Source organism: Aotus nancymaae, unplaced genomic scaffold (genome assembly GCF_030222135.1).
Source record: "Aotus nancymaae isolate 86718 unplaced genomic scaffold, 86718_ANA_hifiasm-v0.15.2.pri h1tg000079l, whole genome shotgun sequence".
NCBI lineage: Eukaryota > Metazoa > Chordata > Mammalia > Primates > Aotidae > Aotus > Aotus nancymaae.
The window spans coordinates 20,512,657-20,536,253 of record NW_026988494.1 but is presented as its reverse complement, the minus strand read 5'-3'; the positions used below and the strand labels follow the sequence as shown (position 1 = coordinate 20,536,253).

The 23,597-nt window shown below is 53.5% G+C and overlaps 2 protein-coding genes and 1 non-coding gene across 12 annotated transcripts; all 3 read right to left on the bottom strand.

Moving 5' to 3' along the window:
* On the bottom strand, positions 1 to 5,306 carry FGF17 (fibroblast growth factor 17). 2 transcript variants are annotated; one of them, XM_012435369.2, is made up of 5 exons: positions 5,232 to 5,306; positions 5,014 to 5,050; positions 1,925 to 2,102; positions 1,601 to 1,707; positions 1 to 294 (listed from the first exon to the last, which is right to left on the bottom strand). In XM_012435369.2, the coding sequence occupies exons 1-5, from the start codon at positions 5,264 to 5,266 to the stop codon at positions 1 to 3; spliced, it is 651 nt and encodes a 216-aa protein (XP_012290792.1). In that variant the 5' UTR covers positions 5,267 to 5,306. The 2 variants fall into 2 exon arrangements, with proteins under 2 accessions (XP_012290792.1, XP_012290793.1); XM_012435370.2 differs by having other exon boundaries at positions 1,925 to 2,069.
* Positions 5,307 to 5,422: 116 nt separating this feature from the next.
* On the bottom strand, positions 5,423 to 23,329 carry NPM2 (nucleophosmin/nucleoplasmin 2). 9 transcript variants are annotated; one of them, XM_064368659.1, is made up of 9 exons: positions 23,243 to 23,329; positions 22,568 to 22,658; positions 22,355 to 22,440; positions 22,103 to 22,228; positions 15,858 to 15,951; positions 14,829 to 15,004; positions 14,577 to 14,611; positions 6,203 to 6,291; positions 5,423 to 5,503 (listed from the first exon to the last, which is right to left on the bottom strand). In XM_064368659.1, exons 2-8 carry the CDS (start codon positions 22,623 to 22,625, stop codon positions 6,252 to 6,254), a joined length of 615 nt encoding a protein of 204 aa, XP_064224729.1. In that variant the 5' UTR covers positions 22,626 to 22,658; positions 23,243 to 23,329; the 3' UTR covers positions 5,423 to 5,503; positions 6,203 to 6,251. The 9 variants fall into 9 exon arrangements, with proteins under 9 accessions (XP_064224729.1, XP_064224728.1, XP_064224721.1 ...); XM_064368651.1 differs by lacking the exons at positions 5,423 to 5,503; positions 6,203 to 6,291 and adding exons at positions 6,298 to 6,620; positions 12,325 to 12,358; XM_012435367.3 differs by lacking the exons at positions 5,423 to 5,503; positions 6,203 to 6,291 and adding exons at positions 10,993 to 12,216; positions 12,325 to 12,358.
* Positions 16,693 to 16,794, bottom strand: LOC135271523 (small nucleolar RNA U13). The gene has a single exon (XR_010339680.1). It is a non-coding gene; the product is annotated as a small nucleolar RNA U13 (small nucleolar RNA).
* Positions 23,330 to 23,597: the final 268 nt, after the last annotated feature.

The window sequence follows — 23,597 nt, the reverse complement described above, 5'->3', positions numbered from 1 at the left end:
CTACGTGAGGGGCTGGGGCCGCCGCGTGCGCTTGGTCCGGCGCGTGGGGGCGGAGCCCACAAACTCGAACTGCTTCTGCTTGTCGGCGTGGTTGGGGAAGGGCAGCTGGCCCTGGTAGAGGCGCTTGATGAAGTGGGCCTCGCGCTGGTTCTGGCGGCTGCGGGAGGCCTGGCGGGGCCGCCCCTGACGCGTGAAGGCCATGAACCAGCCCTCGTGCCGGGCGTTCTGGAAGGCCGTGTAGTTGTTCTCTAGCACGATCTCCGTGAACACGCAGTCTTTGCTCTTTCCGCTGGGCTGCGGGAGAAGCAGGAGAGGAAGGGCATTGTCCACCTACCCTGGTATGGGGTGTCTGCCCTTAGGGCCTCTCTTGGAGGACGGAGGAGGGACCACGGGAACAGCAGGACCCTGAGCCCAGGGAACTCTGCCTGGTGAAATGGCATCCTAGTTAGAGAGGCAACAGTGGCCAAAACACACTGCGGATCTGAGTTGCAGGCTTGTCATTTAGCAGCCCTGTACGAGGCTGGGCCTCAGCTTCCTGAGATGCAGGTGGAGATCAAGGTCCTGCCACAGTTCTGACCGTGCCCGTGCCCTTAGCACTGAGAATGCTCATGCAGCCTCGGTGAGTGGTGCGGCTGGGCGGGGGAGAGGAGGCAGCAGCCTCCAATGAGAAGAAAGAAGGGTGCCAGCGTGGCCACCCATACCACCCTGCCAGCAATCTGGGGGTTGATGCCCATTTCTACAGACAAGAAGCCTGAGGCTTGAGAAAGAGAAGCAAACCAGAGGTTATGTGGTCACAGCAGCCGGAATGGGAAGCTGGGACTGCCTGATTCCAAACGAAGTGGAATTCGCCTACCCAACAGGGCTGGGCCCACCGTGCGGTTTGGTCGCAGCAGCTGCTTAGCATGTATCTTGCGAGCTGGAGCCCCCCGGCCCCACTGAATTGGGGGAGTTCCTGCCTTACCTCTGTGCCCTACTTTCCACCCTCAGCTGCCCTTAGTCCTCCACCCAGAGGCTGCAGTGTCAGGTACATGCTAAACTCTTCCTGATGCCTGCTGGAGAAATACTCCTGACGTCAGCCTACCCATCCCGATGGCTCGCCATTCCCCTCAGAGGGCTGAGTCCCAGGGACTCATTTAAATAGAGAAACCAGGCCGGACTCATTGGTTCACCATGTAACCCCAGCACTTTGGGAGGCTGAGGTGAGAGGATCACTTCAGCCCATGAGTTTGTAGAGACAGGGCCTCACTATGTTTCCCTGGCTGGTCTTAAATAAAAAATTAGCTGGGCATGGTGGCATGCACCTATAGTGCCAGCTACTACTTGGGAGGCTGAGGCGAGAGGATTGCTTGAGCCCAGGAGTTCAAGGCTGCAGTGGGCTATGATTGTGCTACTGCACTCCAGCCTAGGTAGCAGAGCCAGACTGGGACTCTAAAATAAAATAAAGAAACCAGAGAGTGGCCCAGTGGGTGGGCTGGCAGTGGGATGGGAAGTCTTTGTGCAGGAGGGTGTGGCTCAGAGGAGGGAGGGGGGAGCAAGCTGCCCTGTGTGTCCCCACCCCAGAAGTCCTGATTCTTTGTTCCTTCCCAGTCTCCCGCCTCACCTTCCCGATGAGCTTGCCCCTCTTGTTCATACAGATGTACTTCTCGCTCTCAGCCCCTTTGATGCGAACCCGGCTGCCAAACGTGTCGGTCTCCACTATGAGCTTGGCTGTGGTGGGGGAGGGGAGAAAAACCTCCGTCCATCGGGGCTGCCGGCCTATGGCTACAGCAGGGGACCCCAGCCACACTGACCTCCAGACTCAGGCGAGGGGGTTGGGGATGCTCAGGGCCTTGGGGCCCTCAGCCCTGACACAGGATCTGGGGATGGACCAAGCGGTGAGGCAGGGTGGAGGTGTGGGTGGCCTGGGGGGAGGGCCAGCTCTCACCAAACTTGTTGCCGTCCTCAGCGGTGGCGGAGATGCGACGCCCGGTGACCTGCACGTGCTTGCCGCTGGTCCGGCTGTAGAGCTGGTACTCGCGGATCTGCCGCCTGCTCAGCTGGTCGGTCATGGCACCCTGGTCCCTCACGTACTGGTTAAAATTAGGAGACGGGTGATTCTCCCCCTTTGCGGTTACCAAGGGAAAAATAGTGTCAATTTGCTTTGGGTGACACCACCGCTGGTCCATCCAAGGGAGAGGGGTGAGGAGGTGAATGTAGTGGGGACAGGCCACTGGTCCTGCAGAGTGAAGAGGGCATATGGCCATAACCTTCCCAGGCCCCTGGGTGAGCCAGCCGGTCATAACCTCTTGGCTTTGCATCTACCCTAGAGCAGGGGTGGTCTGCCCAGGCTGGAGAACACTTAGTGACAGAGCACAGCCCTGGAATCAGCCCTGGGAGGTGGAAGGAGCCTTCAGGGTTCTATCCCATCCTTATGTTCTATGGAGGAGGTGCACAGGGCACACAGCTCATTAGGGACAGAACCCCTGTCCCTGCCTTTTAGACCGGAGCCCATCACCTCCCCGCAGAACTCCAGGGACATGGCTCCATTAGCCAGGACCATTAGATTCCTTCCTGATCCTCCCCACTGTCCTTGAAAGACCCCTTGCCCAGCACGCAGGGGCACAGAGCAGATGGCGCTTCGAGTTAGGGTCACCAGAGAGCATGTGGGGGTCTCTGGAGGCTCCTGCAGAGCCCCGTGAACATATCTTCTCAGCACTAACCAGGGAATCCTGGGCTCATACCCATCTTCTGCCCGGCCTCGACCCCTGGTGCTCAGGGCCCTTCCAGTGTTCCTCCCTCCTCTATGGGCTGGAGCTGGGGCTAGGGCTGGGCACTAAGGGAGAGCAGGCAGGCAAGGTGCCTCCTTAGCGGAGGGAGGCAGAGGCAGCACCGAAAGGAGAGGCGCTATCAGCAGTGGGCCAATGGCTGCCCCTGCCAGGAGGCTCCTTTGCCACAATGTAACAGAGGCTCCCGGGCAGTTGGGGGGATGCGCCCACCCACCTGCTTCCCCTTTGGAGGGCGAGGAGAGGAGCCATTTCCCCCCACGCACTGTGCAAAGCCAGGAGGGGTGCCGCCTCCCAGCTAGGTCTCTCCTTTCCCATCTGTAAGGCTGAGTGGGGGAGCCCCGGTATACTGCTTGCCCTCCATCCTGCAAGGTGCCACCCAGGCTAGGTTTCCCAGCTACTGGCAACAGCCTGAGCTCTAGCACCTTTTGTGTTGCTTCTCTCTCCACCTGGATGCTGCTGCCTGTGCTGGGACGGCTTTCCCAGCCCCTGCCCCAAATCCCTAATTCCACCTTTATCCCAGGCCCAACCCCAGTCATCTGGACAGAGCTAGACCCAGGTCAGCATCTGTTAGGGGCTACTGTCTCCTAGGGAGGGGTGGTAAATATCACCTTTGAGGAGGGGAGTGAGGGAGCAGCTCTGGAGCTGGCCGTTTTCACCTGCACACGGTTAACCCTTCCTGTGCACTGTTGCTCATTTCCAATTGCAGTTCCCCATAGAGCAGCCTCTGCAGGACCTGCCCCTCACCCCACCCTGGAGCATTTGGGGTGGGGGACCTGCCCAGCCTGCCCCTCGCTGGCCTCCCTGCCAGGGGGTGGGGTCCTGCCTGTCCCAGCCCCGCCTCCTGGCCCAGGTTCAGGCCCTCCGCCCCTCTTGGCCGACAGCCTCCTCTGGCAGTCTGTTCCAGGTCAGGAGCAGAGAGCGCCCCCGCAAGCCCCCTCCTCTCCTTGTCCCCCTTCAAGCCTTTCACAAAGGCAGCCCCACGCCCCCCCACAGTCCACAGCCCACAAGTCCCTCTCCCCGCGGGACCTAGCCTGTCCCTTTCATGTTCCCGCTGCGGGGGGACCTCCCCTTCCACCACTGCAGACAGCTGCTTGTCAGACGGCCCCTCAAGCATGGCTGTGGTCCGGTCTGCTGGCCCCCCCTCCCAGGGGGGTGAGGGGGCACTTCAAGGGGGAAAGGACCGCTTTGCCACCTTCCCTGAGTCCTGAATGGGGCCTCAGCCAGGCCATAAACGCCCGGCCAGCGGCACCATTGTGCTAGTTCCCTTCCAGAACAGGTTGGGCCCACCCCCAGCCCCCTCCCAGCCTGGCTCCCCCTGGATGTGTGAAGCAAAAGGCCTGGAACGGGGCTGGAGCAAAAGGGGGAAGGAGGGGGGGGGAGTTGTCTCTCCCTCTCCCACCCCCCCACTGCTTCAAAGGCTGCCCCTTTCCCTCTCCCAGAGAAAAGGCATTTACCTTCAAAAAAAGTCCCCACTGGATATGAAGAGAAGCGGCCTCCGGCCTGGGAAAGCCAAGCGATCTCTCCCCAGAGCGGTTCTGGACCAGTGCATTTTAATAGCTGCACTTTTATGGAGGATCACAAAAAAGGGAGCAAGCCTCGCGCTGAGGGCTGAGACTTGGGGGTGGGAGGTGTGCATGGAAGGAGGTGGGGGGCCGACATGGGGTGGGGGGAGTGTGGAGAAGCAAACCCTGCATCCCATCCCAAACAATCCTCTTCGGGCTTGACCTCTGTGCCCTCTAGGTGAGGAGTCACCTCACCCTGGTCGGGCGTTCTGGACATGCTCATGAGACCCCCCCACCCCGGGCACCCATATTGATGGAGTCGGGTGGCCAGAGGGACATAGAAGTGATTTTGAATAGAAACCTATCCTTTCAGGTACTGGCAAACCCAAGCCTCACCTGAGCCATCACCGCCACCCACTTCCAACTGATCCAGGGCTCTGTACCTCAGGTCCGGAGTGCCAACACTTAGCTTTATGGGGGAACCCGGTGGAGAGGGATGGAGAGGAGGAGAGACCCAGGGGAAGCCGGGAGGGTCCTCAGAGGGAGGACAGAGATAACACCTCAGTCAGCCCCCTTCCCTGCCCTCCCTATCAAAGGCTCACTCCCCTCCAAACCTCAGTGCCTCCTGGACCCAGGGAGAGGCCAGACTCTGCCTCTGTCCACCTGAAAGAAGCAGGTTCCCCGCACCCGCCCAGGTTAGGTGGGGTGGGAAAATTGGGGGAAAGCCAGTGGGAGCGCCTACCTACCTGAGTTTGACAGCAGAGAATCAGCAGCTGGAAGCACCTGTGCGGGTAGAGGAGATAAGCCCAGGTGTGCGTGCCAGCCACAAACCCAGGGTGCACCCGGGCCCCCACCCCTACCCTGCCAGCCCTGTGCACACACGCATGGGAGTCCCAGGAAGAGGAGGGCTGCCCTGAGGCTGGAAATGGCAACAAAATTCCAGCGGGAGAGGCAGCACACTTACAGAGTGAGGTTGGGCAGCAGGCGGGCGGCTCCCATCGCTGGAGAGGTTCCTCAGGCGGTTGCCCCCCTGCCCCCAAGCTCAGGAGCAGATGTGGGCAGTCCCCAGGAGTAGAGTCCCAGAGAAGCCAAGGTCTCTCCAAGCCACAGGTTTTCAGGGGGGCGAGGAGGAGAGAAAGGGGAGGAGGAGGAGAGAGAAGAGGGAGGAGGAGGGGGAGGAGGAGGGCGTAATTGGGAGACTGAGGTATGAGGTGTCCACCTTCCTGGCCAGTGAGGCTGCAAAGCAGATGCGGGTGGGGGTGTGTGCGCTGTGCCCTCCGGGCTGCCTGTCTCTCCTGGGCCACCCAGTGCAGGGATGGAGCAGTGGGCACCTTCTGAAGGAGGTCTCCTGCTCTATTCCTGACCCTCACAGACTGGCCAAACTCGATGCAGGCAAGCTCAATGTGTGGCAGGCAAGGGAGGGGGAGCCCCTCCTCCCCTCTCTGGGGCTGCGGTCTCCTACCCTCAGGTCTGGTGCCCCACCTCCCTAAGGGTGAGCTGCAGGTGTCAAGCGGGGCTGGGGTCTCTGGCTCTGGATCTGGAGTGGAAATTCCCAGAAGCAGCCTTAAAAGGAGGAGCCTCCCTCCAGGGGGCAGGGGTGGGCTTGGCTTGGAGCAGCTGATTGCTGGGGAAGGAGGTGTTAAGGCTGCCCTGACCCGCAGCAAATAGTGGGCGCAACAGGTTGGGGGTCAGAGGTGGATTGGCAGGTACAGATGGAGGTCTAGGAAGAATCCCAATTGAGAATTGGAAAAGCTGGCCTGAGACAGATACTGGGAGGAAAGCTGGGTGTCCTGGCCTAAACCCCTTTTCCCTGGGCCTCTGTAGTGCCATCTGAGAAATGAGGACAGCAATGCCTCAGGATGTTGGGGGTCAAGTGTGAAATCATCACACAGCAGACTTCAAGGTGTCTGTGTTCTGAGAACCAGGTCCACTCACCATTCTGCATCCTGTTCCTTCTCATGCCTGTCCTTGGAGCCTCTCTGAGCTAGGAGCAGCTCAGTGTCCCCTCCCTGTGTCCTGTGTCCCTGAAATGAAGTGCCTACCAGCCTCTTCCCATGACCTCCGGTCCCACACAGCTCAGTACCATGCCAGCGACTAGCCCATCTTGCAGATGAAGAAACTGAGGCACACTGGTAGGTAATTTGCTCAGAATGACCCAGCTAGTGAACAGAAGAGCCAGAACAGAAAATTCCACGCTTTTTCTGTTCTGCGTGGACTGGGTTGCCGCCCTCCAGGTCCAGCCCCAAACCTGCTTCACTGTAGGGACACAGAAGCCTTCCTGCGTGTCCAGGATTAAAGGTGGGATCCAAGGTCCTGGAGACTGGTGACCACAGAGCTTTTTGCTGTTCCCTCCCTACAGAAAAGTGGATGACCGCGACTGCAGAAGATGGGAGGGCTTGGGGGTCCGAGGGAAGAGCCAGTGTGAGCAAGCAGAGCTCAGGCCTCAGCTCTGGGCTCCCTGGAGTTCTCAGCGCCCCCAGGGTGGCAAGGGAAGGGGAAGTGGCGGATGTGAATTTATTTACCTAAAGAGATGACTGGGAGGGTGAAACTCTCACCTGTGGGTTCCTTCTCACCTCCCTGAGCTCCATCAATCCACAAAGTGGTCTGCCACCCCTGCCCCCATGCACTGACCAGTGCAGGCAACTCCAGGCTCTCCTCTCCACAGGCTGTTCCTCAGGGACCCAGCCCAGGAGTGGGTGAGCCTGAGCTGGTGTGGAGAGGATGGTGTGAGCCCTGGCCTTGCTTACTTGGGTGAGTCCAGGGTTCTGGAATGAAACTCAAAGAATGTCAAAGCTAGAAGGGGTCTTAGGAATTCATCATTTGTTCCAACCTCCTCATTCCTCGGATGAGAGCCACAGAAGGCCACGGACTCTCCCAGAGCCTCACAGCTAGCTGGTGGCATGGCTGGGACAAGTGGACAAGGCACCAGCAGCCCACATGCCCACTTCTCTGCTTTCCCCCTGTGGATCCTTCTGGCCACTTCTGTTCCACGTTCTTTCTGTCATCTACAGCCTGAGTTACACTGCGCCTCTTCTGGCAGCTCTGGCTCCTTCCCTGGGAAAACTTCAACCTCATCTCCACATCCTCACCAGCTCCCAGCCCCCAGGCAGGGCGTTAAAGAGAGCACAGACACATGGAGGGCACAGCTCAGGCCTTGGGTTCCAGGATAGGGCTGTCAGCTGGGGGTGAAAGGTGGGTGAGGGCTCCACTTTATGATGTCGGGACTCACTGGCCACGGGGACAATGGGAGCCGATCAAGGCCTCTGAGCCCAAGTACCTGGTTTCTATCCATGGAGCCAGGGCCTGCTGTCACTGGCCAGCCCTCAGGCCAGCCTGGGTCTCTATGGTAACAAATGCCAGTCAAGAGGGTCTCAGGGCTCAGCCAGGGGACTCTGGGCATGGCTGGATGGCCTGCATCACAGACAACATAGCTGTGGCTCCTTATCCCTTCCTGATGGGCACCTGCAGGCCTGGTTTTCTTTTCTTTTTTTTATTTTGGAGGGGAGCGGGGGACGGAGTCTCCCTCTGTCGCCTAGGTTGGAGTGCAGTGGCGTGATCGCAGCTCACTGCAACCTCCACCTCCAACAATTCCCCTGCCTCAGCCTCCCGAGTAGCTGGGATTACAGGCGCACACCACCATGCCCAGCTAATTTTTTTTCATTTTAGTAGAGACGGGGTTTCACCATGTTGGCCAGGCTGGTCTCGAACTCCTGACCTCGTGATCCACCTGCCTCAGCCTCTTAAAGTGCTGGGATTTCAGGCGTGAGCCACCATGACCAGCCAGGCCTGGCCTTCTAACTTGGTTTGCTCCTTTACACCCATGGGGAAGCCAGTGGTGGGCCTCAGTGAGAGGGGCATGGAGCCCTGGATTTGGCCCCCGCCCCCTTGCCCTGCTCCTTACAGGCTGTGTGACCTGTGGCAAGTCCCTTCTCTTCTCTGGTTTCAGGGTCCCAGTTTATAAAAAGGAAATGGCTACCACCAGGGATGCTGTCAAAACCGCTGCCATCCACGTCAGCTGAGATAAAGGACTGGCCCAAACGCATCAAGTGCCACAAGTAGTGGGGCAGGGGCCCTTTTTGGGGCTTAGCCTCAGTTGACCTAAACTGTCATACTTTCTCCCTTGACTGGAGTGAGCTGGGGGTGGGGGGAGGGAAGGAGGGTGGGGCTTATTAACATTCATTGCTGGGGAGGGGTTCAGGAGGTGATAAGGGAAGTGAGAAGTAGCCTGGGCTGTTGTGGTTAATCCCTACCCCCTAGTGCCAAGTTCAACGCCCCCCAGCCGGGGTCGTCTTACGCCTGCCTCTCCTAACAGCCCAGCTGGTGCAAACAGAGCCCACCTGCAAATCTGCCACTTGCCACCACCTGCTTCAGCCCAGCCCACCCTCTTCCTGCTGAAAAACAGAAGCGCTGGGGCAGGGGAAAGGCAAAGGGCAGAGAGCAAAGGGCACCCTATCGATGAGGATGGACCCCCACCTTTGCAATATGTTTTGTTTTGTTTGAGACAGAGTTTTGCTCTGTTGCCCAGACTGGAGTGCAATGGCATGATCTCGGCTCACGACAACCTGCGCCTCCCGGGTTCAAGCGATTCTCCTGCCTCAGCCTCCCGAGTAGCTGGGATTATAGGCGTGCACGACCACGCCCAGCTAATTTTGTTTTTGTTTTTTGAGACAGAGTCTCACTCTGTCACCAGGATGGAGTGTAGTGGTGCAATGTTGGCTCACTGCAACCTCCACCTCCCGGGTTCAAGTGATTCTCCTGCCTCAGCCTCCCAAGTAGCTGGGACTACATGTGTGCACCACCATTCTCAGCTAACTTTTGTATTTTTTTAGTAGAGATGGGGTTTCACTATGTTGACCAGGCTGGTCTTGATCTCCTGACCTTGTGATTTGCCTGCCTCAGCCTCGTGCTGGGATTATAGGCATGAGCCACGGAGCCTGGCCTAATTTTGTATTTTTAGTAGAGACTGGGGTAGGGGGTGAGGTTTCTCCATGTTGGTCAGGCTGGTCTCAAACTCCTGACCTCAGGTGATCTATCTGCCTCCCTAGGCCTCCCAAAGTGCTGAGATTACAGGCGTGAGCCACTGCGCCCGGCCTCCACCTTTGCAACGTATTTCCTACTGCCTGCTTGCAAATCAAAATCAAGTCATCACCGGTTCATCTGTTGCATACCCTCATGTGCTTGGGGCCAGGGGAGGGGAACAAATACCTATCCAATACAAGCTCAGCTGTAGAGAGGCCTGGCAGGCCCTCGAGGACTCCCATCACACGGTGGACTGACTTCTAATTCCCACTCTCAGTTTATGAGACTTTGTAAACTGGGCACTAGCGCATGCCTCCCTCCCATCAGCAGAGTGGTCAAAATCCCAGGCTCTGGGGCCAGACTCCCTGGCTCCTCTGCCAGCTGTGTGACCTTGGGGCAAGTTGTCTAACTTCTCTGTGCCACACTTTCCTCACCTGAGAAATGGGGCTGGGTCGGGTGTGGTGGCTCACATCTGTAATCCCAGCACTTTGGGAGGCCAAGGTGGTAGGATAGCTTGAGATCAGGAGTTTGAGACCAGCCTGGACCACACAGTGAGACTTTCCCTCCCTGTCTCTACAAAAATGTTAAAAAATGAACTGGTGTGGTGGTGCATGCTTGTAGTGCCAGCTACTCAAGGGGGCTGAGGCAGGAGGATAGGTTGAGCAGAGAGTTCGAAGCTGCAGTGAGCTATGATCACGCCACTACACTACAACCTGGGTGAAAGAGCAAGACCTAGTCTCTAAAAAAAATTTTAAAAGAAATGGAGCCAATCACAATGCCCTTAAGGCATGATTACGAGGATTAAAGGAGTGAGTCGTGGGTATTAGCGGCTGTTACTACAGCCGATCCATCTTTAAGCGAGTGTCTGCCTCAGACCCTTTGCACGCTCTGCTCCTGTTCCCAGCAACGTCCTCTGTCAGCTCATGAACCCACCAGCCCCTTCTTGTCCATCACCTCCTCCAGGAGACCTCCTCACCGAACTGGTTCCCCCTGCCCTCCAAATTCGCTTGTTCCACTCGCTTCAAAGCACCAGACAGTGACTGAAACCATTGTGTCGGTTTTTGTTTCCATGAGACTGTAAGTGACTTGAAGGTGAAGAATTGGGTCTACCCCGGGTTGCTGTGGATGAAACCAGGTTCAAAAGGCCCCAGCTGCCCACGTGGAGCAGTCCCCCTGTCACTCTCTGGGTGACCTGAAGTTACTGGTTTGTCCCCTTGCTAGAGGGTGGGATTCTGGTGACCTGAAGTTAGAGGCTTGTCTGTTGGAGGGTGGGACTCTGGTGACCTGTAGTGGCTTGTCTGTTTGTTGGAAGGTGGGACTCTGGTGACCTGAAGTTGGTGGCTTGTCCATTTCTTGGAGGGCAGGCCTGCACCCAGTCTGTCTCATGGGTATTGGAAACATGCAGAGAAAATGCCACCCTGGGCGGGCGCGGTGGCTCACATCTGTAATCCCAGCACTTTGAGAGCCCGAGGTTGGAGTTGGAGACCAGCCTGGGCAACACAGCAAGACCCCCTGTCTCTACAAAAAATGTTAAAATTAGTTTGGTGTGGTGGCTGGCACCTCCCAACACTTTGGGAGGCTGAGGCTGCAGTGAGCTAGGATCGTGCTACTGCCTTCCAGCCTGGGTGACAGAGTGAGACCCTGCCTCCAAAAAAAAAAAAAATTGAAAATAATAAAGAATCCCTACCTGGCCTCTTCTACCTCTGTCTCGGGTCTCAAGAGAAGCTATAGCTGGACAGGAGGCCAAGCCTGGCTGTTGACTTTCCTGGGCAGGTGTTCAAAGAGCTCCAACCTGCTGGGCCCCACACCTGGGGGTCATTGGCAGGACGCCAGGGCCAGCTCCCCACTGGCCCACTTGAGGCCTGGCCCCAGAGGGTGCTGGGGAGGGGCAGGGAGAAGTCAGCAGCGGCGCTGAATGGATCACCCCGAGTAGGGGCCCATCTGTGTCCGTCTGCTCCAGAAACTGCGCCAGGGCCACCCCTGGGTGGTCAGCCCTCTGGAGTCCCCTCTGCACATGGGGGAGAGGGCAGGGGTCCCCACACCATTTGCTACTTCTCTCTTGGCCTCACCCCTATATTTGACTGAGCGCTGCTCCAGAGCACACAGGGCTTGGTGGCTCTGTAAAGCTCACCCCGTCTACCCTACTTTGAAGGTTTCCTGAGGGTGCGGGCCTCTGGCTCCTGCCTAACACAGATCTTCACACATGGGAGGTCCCTGTGACAAGAGCTGGTCCCTAACAGAAGCAAGCAAGGAGAGCAGGTGTCCCCGAGGTCCCTATAGATGCTCTACACACAGTAGCTGCCTGACAAGAGTAGGGCGGGGAGAAGACCCCGGGGGCTGGTCCCCTAGGGCAAGGCCCTTTCTGGTACCAGGAGCAGCCATAGTCCCTGGGTGCCTGGAAACCTAGCCCTGCCCAGAGGGAGTGTTCCGGCTGGAAACCACCTGACACCCGGTTCAGCAGAGGGCAGACTCTAGGCTCTTCCCTCGCCACTGGGAGGGAATTAGTGGTGCCCAGCAGGAGGGACACAGCAGCCTCAGGCTTAGGGGGCTGGGTCCAGGGAGGGGGGGTATGACCTCAGGGCCCGGGTGCGCTGGTTCAAGGCCGCCCTCTGCTGGGCACTTGGGCTGGCGCAGTGGGTAAGGAGGCCGACAACAGGGAAGAGAAGGAAAGTCCTAACCAGACAACTTTATTGTGACCCGAGGCGGGGAGGTCTTCACCCGGAGCCTCCTGAAAGTGGAGAGCTGGGGGTGAGGGGCTCTCGTGTTGCCCCCACAACACCCCTGTCACATTCAGACAAATGCAGGGGTGGGGCAGGGGTGCCCCGTCCCTGCAGCACAGGCCGGGGAAGGCCCACTCTGCATCGTGGCCCCCAAGGCGTAGCTCCTCATTTCTTGAATCCTGGCTTTTTGGATTTGGATATGGCTTTGGCCTGCGGAGGGAAGGCAGGCCTCCAGGGTCCCACTCCCTCCTCCGGCCCAGGCAGCCTCCCCGAAGAGCACCCGCCTGTCCCAGGGGCCCACCCTCTGGTCCCACTCACCTTCTTCTCAGGGCTCTTGTCTCTAATGCTGGGTCTGCAACAGGGTGGAATGGACCAGGAGTGGGATGGGGGTCAGGGAGAGAGCTCAGCTCCAGACCAGTGGCGCAGCCCTCCCAGTGCCCGCCCTGGCTGCTCCTCCTGGGGACCACTCAGACTCTTTCTTTATTGTTGTCGGAGACAGAGTCTTGCTCTATTGCCCAGGCTGGAGTGCAATGGCGCAACCTCAGCTCACTGCAACCTCCGCCCCCCGGATTGAAGCGATTCTCCCCGCTCAGCCTCCTGAGTAGCTGGGATTACAGGCTCATGCCACCACGCCCAGCTAATTTTTGTATTTTTAACAGAGATGGGGTTTCACCATGTTGCCCAGGTTGGCCTCGGCCTCCCAAAGTGCTGGGATTACAGGTGTGAGCCACCTCGACTGGCCCACTCTGACTCTTTTTAAACAAAGGTGTGTGTGTGTGAACGCATGCATGCACGTGTATGTTTTCCTTAGGCTTCCACCTTCGTTATCACAAATGTCTTTGTTTTGTTTTTGAGATGGAGTCTGGCTCTGTTGCCCAGGCTGGAGTGCAGTTATACCATTACAGCTCACTGCAGCCTTGACCTCCTGGGCTCAAGTGATCCTCCTGTCTCAGCCTCCCGAGTAGCTGGGACTGCAGGTGTGCACCACCACACCTGGCCCACAAATGTCCTTTTCATTACAAAAGTAATGTTAACCATTTTCCACAAAATACAGCAAATAGACAAGAAAATACATTACTTAGAGTTTTCTTTACTGCCCACACTAAACATTTTGGTGTATTTTCTTTCAGGGATTTTTTTTTTTTTTTTTGGTCAAAAAATTTTTTTTTTTCTTGAGATAGAGTCTTGCTCTGTTGCCCAGACTGGAGTGCAGTCATGAGATCTTGGTTCACTGCAACCTTCGTATTCTGGGTTCAAGTGATTCTCCTGCCTCAGCCTCCTGAGTAGCTGGGACTACAGGAAAGCACCACCATACCCACCTAATTTTTGTATTTTTGGTAGAGACAAGGTTTTGCCATGTTGGCCAGGCTGGTTTCAAACTCCTGACATCAAGTGATCCTCCCACCTTGGCTTCCCAAAGTGCTGGGACAAGCGTGAGCCACCACACACACCCGGCCTGGTCAAACTCTTTTAAAAAATATGTGAAATAAAATAAAAATGACTTTATAGCCCGCTATATAAACTGTCAATACTCTTGCCAGGTGCAGAGGCTCACACTTGTAATTCCAGTGCTTTGGGAGGCTGAGGCAGGATTGCTTGAGTCGAGGAGCTTGAGATCAGCCTGGGCAACATAGAAAGACCCTGTCTCTACACAAAACTTAAAAATTAGCCATGCATGGTGGCACACACCTATTGTCCTAGCTACTAGGAAGGCCGAGACAGGAGGATCTCTTGAGGCCAGGAAGTGAAGGCTGCAGTGAGCCATGATTTGTGCCACTACACTCCAGCCTGGGTGGCAGAGCAAAACACTGTCTCATTAAACAAAGCAACCAAAACTATACACGTACATTCTAGGTTACTATATTCTTCATAAGCATTATGAAATATTCCATTGAGAAGATACATGTAGCTTAGTCAGACGTTATACTGGTAGACATTTACAATGCTTCCATTTTTTTTCACTATTATTTGAATAATACCATGATAAGCACCTTTTTTTAAATTGTTTTTTGAGACCCAGTTTCGCTCTATCATCCAGGTTTGAGTGCAGTGGCACGATCTCAGCTCACTGCAACTTCCACCTGGGTTCAAGCAATTCTTGTGCCTTAGCCTCCTGGGCAGCTGGGATTACAGGCAGGGGCCACCAGGCCTAGATAATTTTTGTACTTTTAGTAGACACAGGGTTTTATCATGTTGGCCAGGCTAATCTCAAACTCCTGACCTCAAGTGATCCGCCCACCTTGGCCTCCCAAAGTGTGGGGATTACAGGCATGAACCACCACACCCAGCCATGAGAAACATCTTAGTACAGATAATTTCCCTTGAATTTTGGATAGAATTCTTTGGAAGGAATTTCCTTCAGTGGAATTACATCCCAAGATAAGAACGTTGTAATGCTTTTCCAGAAAGGTGATGCCACCCTCCAGTGCTTCCATGCCCATGTGCCTGCGTATGCAGGAATACATACCATGTGTGCATTTGTACACATATACACCAACAACACAGTATTCTTTCTAATACTGTGTATCTCATCTAAGAGACTGGCTAATTTAATAGGTAGAAAGAATTACCTTACTTCCTCTTGTTCTTTTTCCAGCTTTTTTTTCTGGAAACCAAAAATGAGTATATTAGGAGAGTTAGAGCCAGAAGAGACTCCCAACATCCACAAGGTCCCCGCTGAGCACCTGGACAGAAATGGCCACAGCGGCCTTGTCCCATCCTGCACACTCAGAAGGCTGGCCCAGGCTCCTGGTGCCCCATCCCTCTGAGGGGCTTCTGCAGGGGCAGTACCTCCTTCCAAACAGCCACGCTCCTTCCCCCACCTTAGCCACGCTCGTCTGCTTCTGGGGCATCAGCCTTTTGCCTTGTTTGACAGGGGATTCCTCCTCCAGAGATATATCTACATCCTCATCCTCATCCTCATCATCTTCTTCCTCCTCTTCCTCTTCCTCCTCTTCCCCTTCTTCTTCCTCCTCCTCCCAGGTTAGGTCTGATGTTTCTGTGATAGCACGGGAAAGAGGGCAGGGGCATAGGTTCAGAGCTACAGAATTGATGCCCACCTCCCATTGTGTAATCCAGGTTGCTCCAAGCACTGCCCTGGAGGAATCCCAGCCTAGAGTTGACAGTGGTTACCTACCTACCACCTGTACAGGGTGGTGCCCTTTCTGGTCCTTCTGAAGCCAGGCTAGCTTAGGGGATCTAGGAGAGCCCTGCAGAGGGCTGGGGGTGGTAGAAAGAGGGCAGGGGGAGTGGCTCTGGCTGAGTAGGAGAGGGATTCATATTGGCAAGGGCTGGGGCCAAGGCTAAAGGTGGGCAGGGTTGGGGAGGAAAAGGAGGAGAGGGGGAAAGAATCTAAAAAACAGCTAAGGAACTAAAACCTTATCCTAAGAGAAGTGGCACCTGCCAAGGCTTTTTAGCAGGAGAGTACCCTGATGTGAACGAGGTCTAATCATACAGAAAAGAGGGCCAGTTGAAGGATCTGGAAGCAGTCAGCATCATGCCACGTTGCTATGGTCTGCATCACTGTGGCAGTGATATCCTCAACAGTGGCTCCCTACTACCGGATATTGCACTGAGTGCTTTTCCTGAATATCCCAATTATTCTTCACAACCGCTCTTTGAACTTTGCAAGTAAGGGGCTGTGGCCCACAGAGGTCATGGCAGGTAAAAAAGAACAGAGACCAGCACCCTTGCCTGTGGCCTTCCAGTCCAGGCTGCTGGCCATCATGTTGCCTTTAGGGATTTTTCTCCCAAAATTCAAGAATCCCTCCAGTGTTTCAGTAGCCAGTATGTCCGGAGCCCCCGCTGGGCACGGTACACTCGGACCTTCCCGAGCCTGGGCTCTGACTTACCATAACGCTCCTGGCCACTGAGGAACACAGGTCCTGAGCCAGCCCGGAGTTGGAAAGTAATTGGGGGAGAAAGCTGTACTCCAACCATGGTGACCTGCAGTGGGAGGAAGCAGAGAAGACAGGGCCACTTAGGCCTGGCACCTCTTGGGGGCTGGCCTCAGGCAGAAATACTGAGTTGATTTCCCTCCCTGAACCCTACACACTACTCATGGGTTGTGTGGACCTTACTCATTCTCAGCCCCGTACCCGTCTGCCAAAGTGGGCTCTGTCCAAGAAGAATTCGAACCCGGTAATCCCATTCTTGCTAAACTCACAAATAGCCTTCCAAGCTGAGGGGCAGCTGTTAGATAGGAGTCTGATTGCTATGAGCTGAATTATGGCCACTCTCTCATCCTCCAAATTCCTATTTTGAAGCTCTATCCTCCAGTGTGATAGTATTTGGAAAGTGATTGGTTGGGGGGGGGGGTCTTGGGGAGTGATTAGGTTTGGGGCCATGAGGGTGGGACGCTCACAATAGAATTAGTGCCTTTACAAGATGAGACACTATAGAACTCACTCACCCTCTTTCTCTCCATTCTCCACTCTCCTGCCCCATCATGTGAACACACAGCAAGAAGGCTGCCATCTGCAAGTCAGGGAAAGAGCCCTCACCAGAACCCAACCATGCCGGCCCCCGATCTCAGACTTTCAGCCTCCAGAACTGTGAGAAAACATCTGTTGCTAAAGCCCTCCAGTCTGGTAGTTTATAATAACAACTAGGGCAGAGTGAGACGCTCACTGATCAAACGAGAAAGCAGATGCACAATTTTATGTACAGTACTACTTTCTTTCTTCACATCAGACAGGTCATGTGCCAACTCGTAACCAGGTTTGTGGAGGCACATCTTACACGTGATCGTGAAACCCCAATTATCACACTTAAAAATGACAAGCACCTCTATAGTACTACTTTTGTCTTACGCATAATGTATGGATATACACGTGAAAAAGGCTTAAATATATTAAAATGCTAACCATAATTGTCAGTAGACATTACGGTATTTGTTGTATTTATACCTTCCCAAACTTTCAGAATTTTCTAGAATGACAACAGCTTATTTTATTTTAGTTTCTGCCACGAGCCAGGAACCCTGTTTAGTGTTTTATCTGCTTTATCTCATTTAAATCCTCATAAGAAACGCATGATGGAAATACTGATACTTTACAGAAGAGGAAACTGAGACTTAGAGTGAATAACTTAGAGCTTCTAAGCTCTAAGTTCAGACAGGAGGTAATAAGCAAAATTATTTTGCTTATTATTCTAAGGGGCTCTGCAGCCAGAGCCACTTAGAAGTGCCAGAGAGAATGTAATTCAGTGTTTCGACTGCATGGCTGAACAGTAAGACAGAAGAGTTCTTGAGCATAAAAAATGAAGAGAGGATGCCTTCTGATTAGTGATGAATGAAAAAGAAATGAAGACAGGCAGGTGCAGGAACTGGTGTGCAGCAACTGAGGAGAAATGGACCTGAAAATAGCCAGGACTTCGGGCTTCAAAACTCACACACAGTCCGGGCTTGGTGGCTCATGCCTGTAATCCCAGCACTTTGGGAGGCCAAGGCAGGCAGATCATTTGAGGTCAGGAGTTTGAGACCAGCCTGGTCAACATGGAGAAACCCCATCTCTATTAAAAATACAAAATTAGCTGGGCGTGGTGGCGCATCCCTGTAATCCCAGCTACTTGGGAGGCTGAGGCAGGAGAATCGCTTGAACTCAGGAGGCGGAGGCTGCAGTGAGCACCAAGATTGTGCCATTGCACTCCAGCCTGGGCAACAAAAGTGAAACTCCATCTCAAAAAAAAAAAAAAAAAGAAAAAAAAGTCCAAACCAGCCCTCTTCTCAAAAAATGAAAAACAAAAAATTAAAACCCTAGCCACCATTAAAGGAAACTAACAAGGAAGCATAAATGGAAATAAAAGCTGCCTCCTGTGAAAGCCCAGACCCATAGCTGTGCCTCTCACTTGTGTGGTTTGAATTATTCATTGAGTACAGCCAACCCAAGAAATGTGTATAAAATCCCAAGCTTATATATTCCTGAGGTAAATGGCAGAAGCAAACACGAAACCACTATGTTGGGACACTCCCCAAACTCAGGCCACATCAAATTCTTTAGGAAAAAAACAAAATAAACTAAAGATGAGCTCACTGTATAAAATTACAAAACACACATGAAACAATCCCACTAGAGTCAACAGAAAGAAACCAAATGACTGCAGACTCGCCCAACTAAGAACTTAAGAGGACACTCATCTAAAAACAATATCAAATTAAGCTGGGTATGGTGATGCACGCCTGTAACACAGGCTTCTCAGGAGGCTGAGGCAGGAAGATTGCTTGAACTCGGGAGGTTCAAGGCTGCAGTGAGCTATGATTGCACTGCTGCACTCCAGACCGATCGACAGAGCAAGATCTTGTCTCTAAAGTATGTATATACACATACATGTATGTAATAAGTTTAAACCCAAATAAATGCAATAATAGGAATCAGAACCATAAGAACAAGACATTATGAAAAAGAAAAAGACCCAAATGCAGCTTTCCAGACATAAAAAACAGAAGCTGAGGCTGGGCATGGTGGCTCATGCTTATAATCCCAGCACTGTGAGAGGCCAAGGTGGGAAGATTGCTTGAGGCCAGAACTTATAAACCAGCCTGGGTAACATAGGAAGACTTCAGCTCTACAAAAAACTAATAATAAAAATTAGCTGGGTATGGTGACTCGTTCCTGTAGTCCCAGCTACTCGGGAGGTTGAGTGGGAGGATCACTTGAGCCCAGGAGTTTGAGGCTGCAGTGAGCCATGATCATGCCACTGCACTCCAGCCTGGGCAACAGAGCAAGACCTTGTCTTTAAAACAAAAATAAAAGAAAGCCTGAACAAATGATTAAAAAGCAGAATAAACCAGCAGAAGCAGAATTAGTATGATCAATAGTGCCATGAGGAATTACCCATTATAAGGCACAGGGAGAGATTTAAAGAAACACGAAAGACAGGCTAACACGGAGGACAGAGTGAGAAGGTCCAACATATATCTAACTGGAGGAGGGACTAGAGAGACTGGAAGACAGTCAATATTCAAAGGGAAAACAACCAAGAATTTTCCAGAATTGATCAAAGACATAGATCTTCATATCTGAAAACCTAAGTCCTAAACAGATAAGTAAAAATAAATCTACACGTGAACATATCATGGTAAAACTATAGAAAATAAAAACAAAAGATATTATCTTAAAATAAATCAGAGAGGAAAGACATCTCCAAAAAAAGGAATAATCAGACAGATTGAGGATTTCAGCAGCAACACTGGAAACCAGAATAGAACAACAGCTTTGAAGCTGAAGGAAACTGTCTACCTAGAATTATATACACAGCCAAGCCATCATGAAGGAATGAGGGCAAAATCATGATATTTCTAGACAAAGCCTGAGTAAATTTACTATTCTCAGGCCCACTAAAGTATGTTTCTAAAAAAGATAAGAAATTAAATCAAGAAGGAAGTGAGTGCAAGAAGCAGCCGCAACCAAACTGATTGGTAAACAAAGTAAACCTACATAAGCATTAATTGGAAAATACATAGTACTAGTAATGAGTTGTGTTGAGTAGGCTGACAAGTTGGAGCTACAACACTAGATAATATTTAAGTTTAAAAGAGGAGAAGCAGGCCAGGCACAGTGGCTCACACCTGTAATATTGACACTTTGGGAGGCCAAGGGAGGTGGATCACCTCAGGTCAGGAGTTCAAGACCAGCCTGGCCAACATGGTGAAACCCCATCTCTACTAAAAATACAAAAATTAGCTGGGCATGGTGGTGCACACCTGTAATCCCAGCTATGCGGGAGGCTGAGGCAGGAGAATCACTTGAACCTGGAAGACGGAGGTTGCAGTGAGCTGAGATTGCACCACTGCACTCCAGCCTGGGCAACAGAGTGAGACTCCATTGTGAAAATAGAAAGATGAAAAGGGAAGAATCAGAAAAGTTCCTTGGATTATCTGGGAGGAAAGAAAACATTAATTTTAAACTTTGAGTCATGCATGATTGTTAAAAAAATTAAAGATAACCAGTAAAAAATTAGAATGAGATTCTATAACTTCCAAACCAGTAGAGAAGGGGAAAAGAACCTTTCATCAATCTAATGAAATGTAGGAAAAGGAGAAGAAAATAAAGCAAGGAAAGCAGATGTAAAAACTACATGCCACGAATCCAATTACATCAGCAATCACAATGAATAGACTCTACTGTCAGATAGAACAAAATCTAGCTACATACTGCATACAAGATACATACCTGGAACATAAGACATAAAATACATCTGAAACGGAGAAGTTGCTGAGGCCAGAGCACAAAGGCAAGGCAGGCCATGATACACTCTCAGCTCTGATTCCAAGTGAGAGAGAGCCATGACCTAAGTGTCCTAGCAGAGAAGCCACATGATCTGACCTGTGTTTAAAAGGATCTTTTCGGCCAGATGCAATGGCTCATGCTTGTAATCCCAGCACTCTGGGAGGCCGAGGTGGGTGGATCACTTGAGGTCAAGAGTTTGAGACCAGCCTGTGCAACATAGTGAAACTCCATCTCTATTTAAAAAAAAAAAAATCAGCCAGGCATGGTGGCCAGCACCTGTAGTCCCAGCTACTCGGGAGGCTGAGGCATGAGAATCACTTGAACCCCGGAGGCAGAGGCTGTAGTGAGCCGAGATGGTGCCACTGCACTCCAGCCTGGGTGACAGAGTGAGACTGTCTGAAAAAAAAAAAGATAAAGAAAAAAAGATTTTTGGCAGCTGTGTACAGCACAGACCAGGAAACTTTCTGAAAAGAGCCAGGAGGTAATATTTTAGGCTTGCAAACCATATGGTCTCCATGGAGACTACTCAAACCTGCTGTTATGAGGAAAGGCAGCCATGGAAAGGGTATAAATGAGTGTGGCTGTGTTCCAGTATAACTACTTATGAAAACAGGCAGTGGGCTAGATTGAAGCCCTCTAGTTTGCCTACCCTGGAATAGACTACAGGGGACCATGGGACGGTAGGTAGACCAGGTGGAAGGTCCTGCAATTAAACAGAGCCACAGGCAACTGTCACCTGGACCAGGGGTAGCAGGGAAGACGGTGAGCTGTGGTCCATCAGGGCGTAAGACGGAGGCAGAGCAGACAACAGGACTGCTGATATATCAGATATGGGAGCGGAAAAAAAGAGGGTTTGGGCCAGGTGCGGTGGCATGCCTGTAATCCCAGATCTTCGGGAGGCCAAGGCGGGTAGATCACCCGAGTTCAGGAGTTCGAGACCAGCCTGATCAACATGGCAAAACCCTGTCTCTACAAAACATACAAAAATTAGCCAAGCGTGGTGGCACATGCCTGTAGTCCCAGCCGCTTGGGAGGCTGAGACAAGAGAATCACTTGAATCTAGGAGGCGAAGTTTGCAATGAGCCAAGATCACGCCATTGCTCTCCAGCCTGGGTGATAAGAGCAGAAACACCATCTCAAAAAAAAAAAAAAAAGTTTTCTCCTGGCTAACTGGAAGAACAGCTATTTTCTGAGAGAAAATCAGGCTGAAGAGGTGGCGGGTGGATTGGAGATAAAAATGGAGTATGTGGATTTAGGCATGTTAAGTTTGAGATATTTATTATATATCTATTAAAGACACAGAGTTGGATATAGGACTTGGAGCTCAAGAGAGGGTGGGGTTTACAAACATAGATTTCTGAGTCTTCGTTTGTTTAGATGGTCTTGAAAACCACAGGACTGGATGAAAATGCTCCATCTCCGTTCAGACATTATATTCTCATGAGAAGCATGCAACCTAGACCCCTTGCATGCACAGCTTACAATAGCATTCATGCTCCCAAAAGAATCTAATGCCACTCTGATCAGATGCTGGGCTCAGGCATAATGCCGGCTAGCTAGCTGCTTACCTCCTGCTGTGCCGTCAAGTTCCTAACAGGCCACGGAAGGGTTCTGGTCCTTGGCCGGGCGGTGGGGGACCCATGGTTTGAAGTGTAATTTCTGCAGACAGCTTAAGTTGCCCAAGGTAACACAGCTCTAGGAAGGGGTGAGCTGGGCTAGACCCCGGCTCTTTGCATGGGCTGTGCTGCCTCCCTGACACGGCTGACTTCTATAGGGTGAATGTACCCTCGTGTGTGTCCATTCCCGCCAAAGGGTGAGGGTGAGGCTGGGGCTGGCGGCAGTTTTCCAGCCAGCAGGGAAAGGCGCACCATGGGGAGGACTTTGGCCTGGAGCGAGGCAATGGTGACCGGCTGCGTCTTCTTGTCCTCCCGGTTTCCTGGAGGCAGGATCTCCACGCGATGCATCTCCTCTTTGGCTTTCTCCCCTAAGCAAATCTGAGCAGGTTGAAAACAGACAGAGGCCCCTCATCACCCTGAGGGCAGATGAAAGAAACTCACAGTCCCCTGTTGGGACCAGAAACTTCCCCACTCCATCCTGCTCCCTCTTTCGGGCACACCTACCGTATGAAGCAACAGCCTGCAGCTCTGCTTCCCCTCCGGCTGGGGTCTGAAGGTCCAAGTCCGCCTCTCCTGACTGAGCTCGCAGCCTGCAGAGGGGAAAAAAGGCAAGTGGGGCCCTCCTTCCTCCCCAAGGGAGCGGCTCACCTGCGCGGCAAGATGCTGCGCACCGGAGGTGGGGCGTGGCTCTGGGAGCGAGCCTGGGTCTCCACTCACCCCAGAGCACGGTCGTCACTGCCTTTTCCTCCGTGCTGCTGGTGCTGCTGAGATTCATGGCTCGGGGCGGAGGAGCGGGATGGCCGCGCAGCTGCAAGGAGGACACCCGCGTGAGGCCTTGCGCCCCGACCCTTGGCTGGAGGATGCCAGAGGCCAGGAGGCATCGGCAGGTACTGAGGCGTCGCTCGTGGCCGGAGAGGGCCTGCCACGGTCAAGGGCTCACCAGCCACTTCTGGAGGACGAGTACCCACCTCCCAGCGGGGCGCGCAGCCCAGGGCCTGGCCGGACCCGCACAGGACTGCGGGACTCACGGGAGAGGGAGCTGCCCACCGAGCCCAGGCTTGAAAGCCAGCGGGGAGGTCACCTGGCTGCGCTCGGGCCTGACTCAAAGTCTCTGTGGACCCTCTACCAGGCCCAGAGAAGGGGGTGTGCGCTCGGCTTGGTCCCAGTTCCCCCACCCAGCCTTACCGTCGCTGCTCCGCGCGGGGCCAGTCACGCCATCGGCGCTCCCAGAGAGCAGCGCAACCTCATCCCCGCTGGCCAGATAGCGGCTGCCCACGCCCGGGCTAAGAAGCCCGCGAAGGGGCAGGACAGGTGTCCAATCAGCCGCAAAAAAGCCGCCTGCCTCTCCCCTTCCCTTCTCCTATTCTTTCCTCATCCGCGCGGAAGAATCACCTGGAAGGCTGTTAACGCGCGCGTGTCTGCCCTTCAGTCCACAGCTGCCCGTGGCACGGGTCTGGGTGGGGCCGAGGGAATTTGCATTTGTAATCAGTTCCCAGGTGAAGCTGATAATGCCGGCTCACGACCCTTCGTGAGAGCCGCTGTCCGGGCCAATGAGGACCCGCCGAGGCCTCCTGGCGCCCCCACCCCAGCCCGTGGAGAGGAAGCCTTAGCCCAGCTTAGGAAGGGAGGCCGGTAGTCGGCAGGAAGCGGCAGGTAGCGGCAGGTGGAAGCGCTCCTTCTAGTGCATTGCCTTTCTTTCTTTCCTTTCCCCATGCTTTATACAGCATGGGCCTTTCCTAAGGCCCAG